General features: G+C 37.4%; 1 protein-coding gene across 1 annotated transcript; it reads right to left on the bottom strand.

The window, feature by feature from the left end:
• Window positions 1-419: 419 nt before the first annotated feature.
• On the bottom strand, window positions 420-1,753 carry LOC149170072 (uncharacterized). The gene is made up of 4 exons (XM_089427234.1): window positions 1,684-1,753; window positions 1,422-1,543; window positions 667-871; window positions 420-590 (listed from the first exon to the last, which is right to left on the bottom strand). The coding sequence occupies exons 1-4, from the start codon at window positions 1,751-1,753 to the stop codon at window positions 463-465; spliced, it is 525 nt and encodes a 174-aa protein (XP_089283360.1). The 3' UTR covers window positions 420-462.
• Between the last annotated feature and the right edge of the window lie 14,040 nt (window positions 1,754-15,793).

The raw sequence follows: 15,793 nt of genomic DNA, 5'->3' as shown, positions 1-15,793 counted from the left end.
GATGCATCATTTATACCAATTTAATTAATATATTCAGAGAATTTCGAACAGATGATAGAGTGGTACATGAAAAATAACTAAAAGACATCACCTATAAAAACATATATAATATATTTATATAAACTTAAATAATATATACAGATAATCCCAAAACAGATCATAGAGTTATATACAATAATAGAGATATGAATCTCTTTATTACGAACGAAAACTCCACGCAATCTAATTCCTAATCTTTGGCCACGTATTTATATATATGCAGAGGCTATCACGGTAATTAAGTCCTGCATGGGAAAGCAAAGCACAAGATTTCTGATTAGATATTCATTGAGAATAAATGTAACAGCTGCACATAGAGGAATGTTGTATACAAAGGAATGAACTGTTTACTTTAGCCTGGAAGAAGATGTGCACCTAATTATCAAGATGTTGCGTAAATGTAGAATAACGTTCTCCCTAGAATCAGACCGCAGCAGGAGCAGCAGCAAATGATTCGACAGCTAAGTTTGATTTCGTTTCAGATATAATCTCGCTTATCATCCGCCGGTCTAGGTTTCTGTGAGCGTTGCATAGGTTGGGCAAGTATATACCTGCACGACATATACACATAGAAATAAATCATGGGCTAACTTCAGATGTATTAAACGTAGCTGCTAGTATAATCACCTTCCCCTGCAGCAAGATTGAAGTAAAGGTCGATGACGTTGGGACACTTGTTGTAACAATCTGAAGAGCACAGTTTCCTCGCAAAACGACCATCTCCCAGAGAATCTGTAGACATCCCTACAGCCGATCTCTCTATCCCACATGCATTCATGCACTCTTCCGTTTCTATCCATTCATTAATTTTCTCGGTGATAACGTCAGAGGACTGCACAAATTTACCAAATTTAGTGGAATACCATCAATTATCCACTCTATAGGTGACGTAAATTGGATAATCCATCAATGGGTAGGGGTTGTATAGGACTATAATTAGATTTAAGCAAGCATATTATTCAATGATACATATATAAAATCTTATTATTATTGTGCCAGGCTGTCTATATTCACCATTAGATTTAAACAAGTACATTATTTAATAATAGATATATACAACTCCACACATTAACAAGTCACTATTAAATATTTGTTGCTTTTGAAATTCATTAACTCATTAATGTGGCAGGCGGTATATAATCACCATTAGATTTAAACAAGTGCATTATCTAATGGTGAACATATACACCCCACACATTAATAGGTCATCAGCAAATATTAATGACCTTTAAAACCCATTAACTCATTAATATGCTAACTATATATAATCACCATTAAATTTAAACAAATACATTATCCAATAATAAACATATACAACCCAACACATTAATAAATCATCCGTAAATATTAGTTGCGTTTTAAAATGACTCAAACTTGCTCACCAGGCACTCAAACAGCACAGTGCCATCCGACGAGACGGACTTCTCCAGCACACAACGTGCTCCAGAAGACGACACAGAAAGCGCGCAAACCTCTCTTGGAAGATTCTCACATACTATGCTTCCTGATCATTAATGATTCCAACCCTAAGCACTTGATAGACTAAAACCTTATTAATGGAAAACCAGTGAGCAAGCCAATTACAAGATTTTCATTGAGCATGTCCAACACAAAATAAAAGCAATCGGATCACCGTACACATACCGTAAACAACTTGCAGAGTGGTAACTGAAATAAGGGCTAGGGTTGTCAAAAGCAGCTTCGTAATATCCATTTCTTCACTGTTTTGAACACCGGTTACTGTTTTGTTATTGAATGTAAACGAATGTGGCACCAAGTATCTAAATATTCACAAAAGATGCAGGGCAGCGATTCACGAGTGTGCACTTGTCTTATAGGGAGATGATTGGAAAGTATCTCATCGCCGAGGCGTCCATGCCAAATTAGGCGATGTTTAGTCGATCTGGCACACAATTATCAAGTATGGGCGAAATATCTGTGGTCAATGCCCAGATGGAGGCGTCTGGAGAAAACGCCGGGTAGTATCTGTACGGCCGCATTTACTTTGCGAGTCTTGTAGAGTGAGGACCTCGAGTTCCAGTCGCAAAATTGGAGGGCAAGGGGGGCATTTTCTATTAATGTGTAGTTAAATTCACTATTTAAAGAAAATTCTTAAATTTTTTAATGTTAAAATTTGCCTTTTCAATAAATTTGATATTAATTATCGTGGAAATTTGATCTTCAAATTGGTTATTCATACGAAAAAGTAGGCATGTTTTTGATTGTCATTGCCACCTTTGTGTATAAAGCGCTCATCCAATGTACGATTATTTGCCGTTTTAATAACTGCTTGGTACCAATTAGCATTTGAGAAAACAATATAAATGGTAACCGTAAGAAGCGTTTTCAACCCATGTTCTAAAGGGAGAGAAACAAAGCGAAATCCTACCAATAAACGAGGCAGTAATAGTCACGTATTTAGTCATCGAATTTGTGAGATAATTTGATTATTATATTTGATTGTCACATTGATAGATTGATAAATACGATATACAGAGCTTTTAATATTCACAAATTTAGTTATCAAATTTGTCAAATTATATTTCATTAGCCTATATAATTTGTCATGATAAATGGTAAATATAATTTCAACAGCCTATGCCCGCTTCAAGTAATTATCTTCTTGGTTCACCCAATCTAGCATAACATTGAATGCGTTAGAACTCACTGGGAACACGCAGTGCAATGAAAGTGTTTGTCGAAAGTCTCCGGCCAGAGTTGGATCCATGAATGGAAGGTGTGGGGACATGGATCATCAAAACTTCCTAATCTTTGTTCGGTCGATGTAAGTCTCTCTATTTTATGGCCATAGAATTAGAGGGAGTGGGAGTGTTGGTTGTTAGTATTCGGTAATAGACCAGTATCGATGTCGGTGAGATGAGGTTGGTCTATGGAGGGAGGCCGCTGAAGATGGAAAAAGGACTTAGAGACTATGGAATTAAGAGGGATGTCACTGTTTCTATAGTGACATACTTGTTTGAAGTTGTCGGAGAGGGTGGGGCATCTTCGGCTTCAAATCCTTTGTCCTTCAAGGAGGCCCTCAAAACAGAACCATGCTCTCAGCGACCCTAGGTAGCTCTTAGGGCGTTCCAGGTGGATAAAGCTATGGAGATGCCATCTATTGAAATTTCGCACCCAGGTCTAAAGGACTACCTTCAGCTCTACACTGAATTAGTCCTCATTTGCCACTTCAATGGCTTATGACCATGTTCAGATGATCTATACAAATGGATTCATACGGCCTACAATAAGAAGTGCAAGGTCATATTCTACTCTAAAGGTTTTTTTATAGTGTTGTTTTTTGAACTAGAAGATTAGTAAAAGGCCCTAACTAGCGAGCCTTGGTTCTAGGGTTTGTTCATAACCCCCTGGTTTCTGAACTTCGATCCCTCTATAGCAACCATTAACAAATTGCTAATTTGGGTTCAACTTTCAAATTTACAGCGCATCTTTGACACTTTTCAGTTTTTCAGGGCATAGGAAATTCCTTAGGTCGTTATCTTACCACAAATACCTCTCGAGGAAAGTGTGGTATGTACATCTACGAAAGAATATGTATGGAAATTGGCATTAGAAAAGGGTTGTTGGATCAATTAAATTTACAAATCAACGATTATCAGTAGTCTCAACCTTTAGATTACAAGATTACTATTTTTCAGTATTGCAATTGTCTTCAAATCAGACACTTATAGAATTCCTGCCCTCAGTCAAATTCCATCAAGAAACAATAATTCAAATCTTCAAAATCTAAAAGTTGGAAACCTGTTAACCCACCTCCTATGGAGGACAAGACTTCTTCCATTTCAGATCAAGAGGAGAATGATGCTGACAATGATATGATTCCAAGGGTACACGATCAAATTGTAATTCCTCGTTAGACTTACAGAGTTTCGGCAGGGATCTCAGTACTTTTGTGTTGGTTTAGTCACTGTTTAATTCACTGAACCAAAACCATTTAATTGTCAAACAAGGTAGGATTGTTGAGCTCAAAGGTGCTTGCACTATCTGTGCTGATACATAACAACCAAGGATAGAAATAAAGAACAAAAAGAATTTTCACTTAGCCAACTGTAGAAATTAAACATTCATGTAAAAATCAAAAAGAATTTTACAGGAATGAAATCACACTTCATGTTTTACCAAGAAACGGGTGCGCCACAACAATATCAATGACTGAACCAACTGATCAAATATTATAGCTTAAATCAATTCCGTGTGACAACATATCATAAATATGAAAAACAGAAGTAAATCTCCTCTATGAATTATACAATGACAACAATAGCTTCACACTTATGAAAAATAAATAATTAATCTATTGTTAAAGCTACTACTGCATTTCTTGCTAAAGATGAGGGCCCTTCCTCCCTAGAAGGGCGCGGGGATGAAATAAGAATAAGTTAGGAATTCAACATAGAATCTGTAAAAGAATCACCAACAATGTTATTCTATTAAAAGATCTTTAAATTACAAAATCAAAATGACGGTACTATCTCGTGTTGCATGTTCCCTTCCATGTAACTGAATCCTTTTATAAAGTTTACATGCCTAAAATAGGGAACAGATCAGTCATGAGAATCTTACGATTCTCATGTTGATTGATATTAAAAGAAAATAGGAATTGTTACAACTAGTTTCTAAATACAAGGCCTATTCAAGTTACATCATTTTCTAAAATCATAACCGCCTAGATTCTTTGACCGCCCACAGATAATTCATGCTTCTCGATAGTTGTCTCGTGGAATAGTACCCACGGTATTTGACAGTTGTAGTGTAACAACATCTCGCGGTGTAACAACAACTTGAGGTGTAACAACAATGGTCTGTAACAGAAAATCCTTAAAACATATTTTTGAATTAACAACACCACTGTCCATCCTTTGACCTTGAATTCATGGGCAACACCTGAAAGAAAAAGAGTCAGAGAACTTCTTCCACGCTTACCCTCGTTAGCCATAAAAAATATATCAATTCTTTCATATTTAACAAAAATGGCAAAATAATATGTCGCAACAAGAGTTGCTTCTTATAACCAGGAAAAGCGATAATTAGGGCATAAAGCTCACGGGTTCAATCGTAAAATGGTAAAAAATGGGGGAAAGAGGTATCTAATGTATGCCCAAAAGCTGCACCCGACATCTCCCCGTAATTGAAGCAATTGCATGTCCTCATGCAAAATTCTCAAATATTGTCGTTGTACCTTCGTTGTAGATATGTCAAGTTATAAGCATCGGAAGTTTCCTCATCAAGGGACCTGAAGCCTGAGTGGCCATCAACTAATGTGGCCAAGATTCCTCCTCATAGTCACACAGCTGATAATGGGGCTAATACTCCTCCATTGTCAGCCAAATCAAAGGATATTTAATCTTGAGCCCTATCCAGAACGCTCGCAATGATCTCACTATCCGGGTGTACTCTGGGACCCATGTAACAACAACTATGAAGTTTGGAAACCCAAAAGAGTCACCCTTTTATGGACCTGTGCTACTGGCCAAAGGGAGTTTAAGGCACCCCGTTAGTGCTCAGCTCTTCAGCTATGCAAAGAGGTTGAGGCAGAAACTCACGATTCTCCTTCTTTAGATAACTGATTTCTCTTTGACGTCCGGAGTACTCATAAATCTCTTAAAATCACGGCTCAACTGTGTAGCCATTCCTGGTTCTGCCCTTATCCATAATGCTACCTTTTCTTTGTTGGTGTCCATTGCCTTCATGGCAAAGTGCCATTCTATCTGATTTCTCATGAAAGAAATAAAAGCACACAACTGTAGGTCTCCCATGTATGAGAAAATTTGTGTAACCATGCACAAACTACCATGCTCACAGATTATATTATGAAGAAACAACTCGCATAGTAAGCTTTGGTCATTAAAATCGCAAGCACAAAAAACTTCCAAAAAATCTTGGGTAGAATTACCCACATACAGTCTATTTTCATAGATGGCCTTCAACTAAAACAAATAAAATATTTCCCACAGAAAGACTAGATACGATGGAGAGGGTCTTCTACACCCTAACGGATTTAGGGTGAGTTCGTACAACTTGTGTTTTTCATCTGTAAAATCTTGAACTTGTTGCTGTAACAACTGCATTTGCTTCTACATCTCCTTCTTGGCTTCCTTATTTTCCCATCTCTCCCATTCTTCTCCTAATTTTTTCTCAGCCCGCTGTTCCTTGAGCAAATCTACAAATTTTTTATGTTCTTCTAGTGAGATCACTCCCTTTTGTAAGGAGAGTGCTTGTTGTTTCCATTTCTGCAATTCTGATATTAGTAGAATTTTCCCTAAACACCATCCTGCTTTAGGACCCTGTGTTATTTCACATGCAATATCACTTGGGGGTGTAACAACATCTCGATGATTGAGCTGCTCTACTTTAGCTGCCAGTTTCTGTGTACTAGATGCTTCGTCAGTATGTTCTTGTGGTTCAGCTCTTTCTTTTTCCTCCTGAGTAGCCTCTGCCTCTATTGTTGGTTCTTTTGTAACAACAGTTTCGTTGGCAAGTTCTTGTGTATTATTCCAGGTCGATTATCATGGGATGTTTTGTTTCAACTACTGGTTCTTGTGTAACAACAACGTCGTTAGCAAGTTCTTTGTAATAACTTCCTAGGGTTTCGTTGAGTTTCCATCGAAATGGTGTTTGCAACATAGACTTTCTATCCATATGTTGCTAGATTCCTAACACATGATGCATATACATAACCCAGTGTGGTTTCTACCCTCATTTTATCTACAACCTCTGCCAAGGTGTTCAGGCACGAGACCCATGTTTCTACTTTACTCCTCTAATTGTTTCCTTAGTATTTCATTTTATTTTTTCTAAATTTTCAATTATGCAGCAAAATTTGGGTCTCATCCTTACCTGATAGAGGGACCTCTTCCAGATGGGCCCATTCCCCTTCTTTCTATTTCCCTGTGTCCTTGTGCTTGCTCGACTCCTTTCTGGATGGAGGTGAAGGTTATGGTTGTGATTTGCATTTAACCCTCTTCTTCGGTATCCTGTCACCTATCGAATTCTCCAATAATCTTTTCTTAATCCTACCTCCTGAGGATTGCCCTTGTTCTTCAATCTCCCTAGCTTCTCTTGGAGTGTCATAAGGGATTTCAGCTTGCCTTCAATGGGAAGTCCTCATCCTTCAACTCATAAACTCCTCCCAGCTCCTTCCTTGGCATTCCAATGCATCCAACACAATTAACTTAATGAGGCCATGGTTGGTAATGCAATTCTTTGGGTGTGCAATAATCTTCATGGCAACAGACATGTGCCTTATATTTTCTAGCAGGAAATATGGGAGATTGACCAGCTGCCTGTGTCAAAGGTGGTTTAACAATGGAAAATGGTAATTGAACATGATCGTTTCCATTCCTTCACAAGTAATGTACTTGATGATGTACAGGGCAACGTCTCCACATGGTTGAGGGAGTGATAACCTATCAATTCCCCTACCTTTTTTCTCCAATTTATCTTCTCCTCGCGGGAATTCCACCTTAAGGGAGGGGTCATTAACATTTTGGTTAAACCACCTTTTTCCATTGTCCCGCAATGCTATTACTTGGGAAATTACTTCTTCCGTAACTTCTAGCTTCAGCTCCCTAGCCTCTGTCTGGTTTTTGTCTAGGTTTTTAATGAATTTCATGGAAATCGACTCTTTTGATCCCTTAAGTTGCTCAAAGAACTCAAACCATCCTGCTTCGTTAAAAATCTAGCATGCCTCATGGCAATTTCCTAATGCTTCAGTCAAATTGGGCTCGGGCCGGATTATTGCTCCTCTCATTTCTATTTCGGTTACTGCACTGTATGTTTTCTCTGTTCTTTCTCTGAGAATTTTGAAGTGAGGGTGTAATGCTTCGCTGAGGTTGATATCATGGCAATGAGGTAGGCAATAAAAGCAGGAACGTTGGATCAGGGGATCATACTACACACCTTATGATCTCATTATTGATCCTGGATCGTGGATGGAGGTCTGGCTTAAATGCCATTTAATCGCGTGATTGGCATAGAGAGATAACAATAATGGCATGGTTTAGTAATGATTACATGGTTGTCGCTTTCAATTTTAGTTTTAAATCACAGATTTCGAAATGATTCACCCTCCCCCTGAGTTTAATGCAACGGTCATCCTCGACCGTAAAAGAAAGTGTCATATTAATTTCCATAAATGTTAAAAAAAAGGAAAAAGTGATATACCTTTTGTGTGACGTACTTGAGGTGATGTGGCGAAAAGGGACCAGTGAAAAGGTACCAACGATATAATTAATTTTGGCGATGACATGTTGGTTGTGTCATTTTCTCCTGCAATAAGATGCCGATGAATGCTATTTACTGAGGTAGACGATTTCGCCTGGGTCATTGCTACTGGTTGTCAAATGTTACATATGTAACAACAAATACAATTTATAACGCTATTTCTACAATAGATTCTTGTTTACACTACTCTTATAGATACTTACAAATTTTTTAAAAGAATATGAAAAGACTACTTGTAACAACATATTGTAATATGTGCATGAGATAAATGATGTTGTTATAGAAAGAAAAGAACATGTAACAATTGCCACATGGTCATTTTCAATTGTCACAATTTGTCTGCCTACACCCCTATAAGAGGTTTTCATAGTCAGATTCTTATTTACATATTTTTATTACTTTTTTTTTTATGCTTTCTTTTTCTTTTGTTTTTTTTATTGGGTGTAACAACTACCAATAAAAGTTGTTTTTTGGATGTTACACTTATTGGAAAATTAAAAATCTGGCAGCACAGGAGAATTTTCCCCTACCCCTGTAATCTGAAGGTCAAAATCTGCGACAATGTTGATGAATGAATCCTTTGAAGATGGTTTGTGATATAGCAGGAGACAGTTCCCATTAGCGAGTAATGGTGTCCTAGCATTGTCGATGGTAACTAAATTCATAGTCCCATTGTCAAAGACTATGTCAACTTCATAAGTACCTAGCCACCTAGTGCAGAGCTTCCCCTTGAAATCCTTGAATTTCGAATCATATAATAGAGTCCAATTTCCTTTTTGAAACTTCTTCTTTTTAATGAATCTATCATGCCACTTAGCCCTTTGTTTTTGAATGATGTATATTTGTTAAATAGAAACTAGCCTTTTCTCATCTAGCTCATCAACCTGATTCAACTGTTGCTTCTGTGTTGTTTCCAAATCCAAGTTCACCTATAATGATGTTCTTAATCTCTTGATTTCGAACTCTACAAGAAATAAAGGATTTTTACCATACACTAATTCGTATGGTGAGAATTCCATAATATTCCTCCATGTAGTCTTGTATGCCCACAATGCCTTTGGAATTTTATCAACCCAATTCCTCTGATGGCTAGCCACAATCTTGGTAAGAATTCCCTCAATAACCTTGTTGGTTCTCTCCATTTGGTCATTCGCTTGTGGATGATAAGGTGAAGTAATCCTAAGACAAATTTCGCCTTTTTCAACTATATTTTGGATCAAATGAGATGTGAATTAGGTCCCTCCATCTATCACTATTTCTTTGGGTATCCCAAAGTGAAAAACAATGTCTTCAAACAAAAATTCTGAAACAACCTGTTTTGTGGCTCTAGTCATTGCCTTCGCCTCGACCCATTTTGTAACATAGTTTGTGCAGACCAGGATGTAGGACTTTTGTTGGGACAAAGGGTTAATTGGTCCTAGAAATCCAAGGCCCATTTTTGAAATGTCTCTAAAACTATTTTTGGTCGTAATGGCATCTCATCCGAATGGAGCGGTTGACCCATTCTCTGGAAGCCATCACATCCCTTTGCAAGTTTCTTAGCATCTTGAAATATTGTGGGCCAATAGTATCCTATTGAGAGCACCTTGTATCCTGTCCTCTTATCTGCAAAGTTTCCTCTACAAGGTTACTTGTGAAAAGCTCTAAGGATATCAAATATTTCATCCTCCCTCACATAGTTCCTGATTTGATGATCTGGCCCAATGTATAGACATTTCCCTTAATCCAATAATATCTAGCACTTTGCTGGACAATTGTTTTGTTTTCTCTAGAGGATAGGTACTGTGAAAATCCTCCTGTAATAGTAATAACCATGTTGTAATCCTACCATTAGTGATTGGTTTATTCATTAAAAAGCGAATGACAGAGTGGTCAATGTGTACAAACAATTTATATCATGTGATGTAGTGTCAAAATTTGTTGATGGCATACACTAAGTTCAGCTAGAGTCAACTTCTTCCTTATGTAATAGATAACATATGAATTTTTGTCCTTTAGCTGGCCCAATACATATCCCACAGCAGTATCAGATGCATCTATAGCTATGTGAAATGGCAGAATCCAGTTTGGTCCTCCCAAAACAAGATTTGTTGATACACAGTTCTTTAGTTCCATAAAGTTATGCTCGCACTTACCTGTCCATACAAATTCCACATCTTCCATAAGTAAGGAGAATAAAGGAGATGAAATCTTTCAAATTTTTTCTATAAACCTCCTATACTACCCTGCATGACCCAAAAAAATACATACCTCTATCTTAGCAGAGTCTACTTTAATACCGTCATCAGAAATAAGATGTCCCAACACAATCCCTTCATTAATCATCATGTGGCACTTTACAGTACTGAAAGAAAAATTAGTCTCCACACATCGTTCTAATACTTTTTCTAAATTAACTAATTTTGTTTCAAAGGCATCACTGTAAGGTGTATAGTCATCCATGAATATTTCTAGACAGTCATTCAACAGATCCAAGAAAATTCCCAATATTTCCCTTTGGAAAGTTGTTGGCACATTACAAAGTCCAAAAGGAAGAACCCTATATGTGAAGGTTCCCCAACGGCAGGTAAAGGTCATTTTATCCTGGTCTTCTGGGGAAATATGTATCTGGTTGTAACCACTAAACCCATCCAAAAATGAAAAAAAATTATTCCCAGATAGGGTATAAAGGACCTAATATATGAATGGTAGAGGGAAGCAGTACTTTTGGGTGGCTTTTTTCAATTCTCTATAATATTCATAGGCTCTCCACTTGCCATTATTTTTAGGGACAATGACAAGTGGGGATACCATTGAATATAAAAAATTGGATAAATGAAATTGGCATTTAGGATTTTCTACAGTTCTTCTTTCACTACCTCCTTTAGTGCAGGGTTCATACGTCAATCTGTTTGTCTAACTGGATTGCAGTTGTCCTTTAAATATATGTGGTGAGTGCACATGATGGGATGAATCCCTTTCATGTCTGTATAATCCCATGTAATCACCTTTTTGTACTCTGTAACAGCTGTAGCATAAATATGATTTTCTCAACAGTCAGGTTTGGATTGACATTTAGATATTTACATGTTTCTATTTTAACTGGACTATTGTTGATGTTTGGAGTGGTCTTCATTTGTTCAAAGCTCTGGTCTTCTACAACATCTTCCTCCCCCGAGTCCCCAATAGAAATAACAAAAAGTGAATTACTAATAAAACTATTTATGATATCATCTTCTATCTCATCCTTGAAGTACTAGGCTTTCTCAAGGGTGAGAAGTGGTTGGGAGTAATCTTATTCGGGTTTGAATTCATCCCACAAGGGGTTTCCTGAATCCATACTTGGTTTTGATAGGGGGTAGAGACTAAGGTTCTTTGTGGCCTAACCATCTGAAATTATCATATGTCGAGACCTGCATCCTATGAATGCATCTGCAATGGCTAGCCAAGGCCTCTGTAGAATCAAAGGATTCCACCCCAGGTTTGATTTATTTCGTAAAATAATGAAGTTATCCAGATATCTCCAAGAATCCACTATGATCACTACTTCTTCTAACACTCCCTCAGGTTTGACACAAGACATGTTTGCTAATTCCAACACTGTAGGTGTGTGTCTTAGCCCGTGTAACCCCACGGTGGCGAAGAGATCCTTAGTCATTACATCAATGGTTGCCCCTAAATCAATCAATGTATTGGTAATGGGCTTGTTCTCGATGTAAACAGTGACTGTGGGATTTCCTAAATCATTATAATTGGTTAAGAGAGGTTGACCAGTCATCAATTTAGACAATTTTCCCATCACATGAATAATAGCGGGGTCCTTAGGCTTCCTCCCAAGATTTTTAACACACATATATCTTACTATTTTTGCATAAATAGGTACATCTTTAATAGCTTGTAGTAGAGGAATCCATATGTGTAATTTTTTTAACTCCCTAAGGAAACTAGTTTCTAGTTGTGAAGTCGTCCCAACTTCAGCTAATATTTAGGGATATGGAGGATCCTTAGTTAACACAGTTGATTCAATTGTTACAAGTTTATCATCTTTACTCGAGTTGGTTGCTACAAGTGCAACAATACTTTCTGATTTAGCTGTTACAGCTGTGACAACATCTTCACGATCTGTGGTATCTTCTCCGGGTGACTCACACTCTTCTTCAATGTTAATAGGAGAGTCTTTTGGGTTAATCACTTTCCCTTATAGAAGATGAACTTCATTACATTCGATAGAAGTGATGCAATAAGTCTGGAAGGTAGTCGGGGCCTCAATGTTCTGGGTTGACTTATTGTTTGGGTTAGGGTTAGGTTGCATAGGTAATTAGGGTCGTATAGGAGGTGTAGCAGTAGGTGTTTGAAGAGTTTGAATTTGTAATTTTTGTTACATTGGCATTGTAGGAGGGGTTGGACCTAGGGAATTTCCTCTCCAATTATGAGTCCAAGGATATGGCTAAGATGGAGGGTATTGAAAAAGTGGAGAGGGAGACCACTACTTCCAAGGTGAAGGAAACTGTGCTGGAGGAGGAGTAGAATAATTCCAAGGGAATTGTTGAAAATTATATATATTATTCTATGGATTAAAAGAAAAGAAGTATTGAGACATACACGAGTGTCATGGTTGCCATGGTTTCCTCGATCCAATGAAATAGGAAGACTAAAATTTCTCGCTTGATTCTTTGAGCACTAGTTTCAGTCTGGGAAGCTATGGGCAATATCTTGTAGAATTCTCTAGATCACAAATGTTGCACAAGCCAATGTTGTTTACTTTGCATTCCTTCAGGGAATGCTTCTCCCTACACTTTGGGCAGAACACAGTTAAAGTTGTATCAACTTCATCATGTTCTTTCTTCACTTGTGCCATCATTATTTGAGCAGATAAGGTACCGAGGCGATCAATTTTAAGGTTTTCGAACAAATTTCTGATCTCAGCTCTAGTCACAGCTCTGTTTGCATATTTCTGTATTTTGACATAGGCATCCCATACCATACTTATTCCTCTCGATGACCCTCTCGAACATCTTAGGAAGAGATTTATTATCTCATCAAATTATTTATGAGATGTGTCTCCCTTTCCTAGTAGATTCAGGGTATCAAAGAAGTCATCTTTCATTTCCCTTATGAATATGGTCTTCAAGATTTCTAGATCTAAATCACTATGTTTAGATCTCTGCAATTTATAATGGAATCGTTCCATATAATCATCCAATATTTAGTCCTCCTTCTGTGTCATCTTGAATATTTCTTCCCTTAGGTTCCTGGTCCGACAATAGTCCTGATACTTGGATAGAAATCTAGATTTCATGTCGCGACATGTCCGAATAGTAGCAGAGCCTAGTCACATAAACCATCTCATTTATGCTCCTTTTAGAGTAGTAGGAAACAATTTCAGCTTTTGAGCATCCAAAGTATAATCATATCTCCTACACAAGACATCAAATTCAAACCAGAAGGTGTCAGGGTCTTCTATAGTCATTTCTTGAAAAGATGGAAGAGCTGACAAAGGAATGTTTTTCATGGGAGCTTCACCCCTTATATCACCTATTGGGAACTCAAATGTGCTAATGATGGAATTTGTTTTGTTGTTGTTATTTTTATTGTTATTTTTGTCCCCCATTATTGATCCTCCATACTCTTGTGATGAGTCTCCTTCTTTAGACCGTCTAGGTGATTGCCCTGTGGGTGAAGATTCATGAGATGATAGCTCAGACTGCTCTGAGGCTTGTTGTTTCACCACACTCCTCGAATCTAGACATTGATAAGTAAATGAATGCTCTTCTGATTGAGGCCCTTGGTGTTCCCCACTTGTTTCCCCTTGGCCCTCAAACCTAAGGTCCTAACCACTAGCTTCCCCGTGTTGTTCTTGAATTGAGTCTACAGTTTTGGGAGTGGGTACACTAGTTTGGGGACGATGAGGTCTGGAGACAGAAGAACTAGATTCTTCTAGCCTTACTATGGCGGTAACAACTTTTTCTGGCACTATTTTTCTTGTATCCCTCTGTGAATTTGACTGTTCTTTCTCTGCTTTTGAGATTAGCTCCTGAATAAATGTTTTTCTCCACAAATCTGTGCACTTGTTGTTCCTTTTATGACCCATTTTTCTTGTGATTTATTAGAGTGGTTTTGTTTTGGTATCTCTGCTACTCCTACACCTTACACATGGACCTTATGTGTTTTTTTTTCACACCATAAGTGTCTCACCTTCTACAGTGGTGAGCCCTCTCAGATATACTAGAGCGACCCGTAGGTTCTTACCTCTTTTCCTACCGCCTAGCGCCTGTAAATCTAAAAACACGTCTAAAGAAAATCAAAAAATTTCACACACCCTAAGTGTCATAATGATCACAGTGGTGAGCCTGCTTAGGTATGTTAGAGATATGTGCATGTTCTTACCTCTCTTCTTACCACCCAACACTTGTGCACTAGAAACATTATATTAAAGAAACACACTTGGCTAACTACACCGTCAATTGCCTTCCTTGGCAATGATGCCAAAATGTTGTGTCGGTTTAATCATTGTTTAATTGACTGAACTACAACCATTTAATTTTTAATCAGGGTAGGTATGTTTATCTCAAAGGTGTCTGCACTATCTATGTCGATACATAATAGCCAAGGATAGAAATAAAGAATGGAAATAAATGACTTTGAACCAATTGCAGAAATTAAATACTCATGAAGAAATCAAAAAGCATTCTATAGGAATGAAATAACACTTCATGTTTTACCAAGAAACGGGAACACCACACAAACTATCAATGACTGAACCAGCTGATCAAATATTACAGCTTAAATCAATCCTATGTAACATCATATCATAAATCTAAAAAACATAAGTAAACATTCTCTATGAATTATACAACGACAACAATAAATTCACACTTACAAAAAAGAAATAACTAATCTACTGCTACAACTAATACTGCAATCCCTGCTAAAGAGGAGGGTCCTTCCTTCCTAGCAGGGCACAAGGATGAAATAAGAGCTAGTTAGGAATTCAACACAGAATTTGTAAAAGCATCACCAACGATGTTCTTGTATCAAAAGAGTTTTGAATTATAGAATCAAAATGATGGTAATATCTCGTGTTTTTGGTTCCCTTCCATGGAACTGAATCCTTTTATAATTTTTACATGCCCAAAATAGGGAACAGATCAGTCATGAGAATCTTACGATTCCATGCTGATCGATATTAAAAGAAAATAGGAATTGTTACAACTGGTTTCTAAATACAAGACCTATTCAAGTTACATCATTTTATAAAATCATAACTGCCTAGATTCTTTGACCGCCCATAGATAATTCATGCTTCTCGACAGTTGTCTCGTGGAATAGTACCCATGGTCTTTGACAGTTGCAATGTAACATCATCTCGCAGTGTAACAACAACTTCAGGTGTAACAACAACTTGAGGTGTAACATCAATGATCTGTAATGACAAATCCTCAAAACATATTTGTGAATTAACAGCACAACTATCCATCCTTTGGCCTTGAATTCATGGGAAACATCTGAAATAAAAAGAGTCAGAGAACTT

This window comes from Pinus tabuliformis, chromosome 4_2 (genome assembly GCF_031772625.1).
Source record: "Pinus tabuliformis cultivar Carrire ecotype Pingquan chromosome 4_2, CPIR1, whole genome shotgun sequence".
Taxonomy (NCBI): Eukaryota; Viridiplantae; Streptophyta; class Pinopsida; order Pinales; family Pinaceae; genus Pinus; species Pinus tabuliformis.
This window is presented reverse-complemented; position numbering and strand designations above follow the sequence as displayed.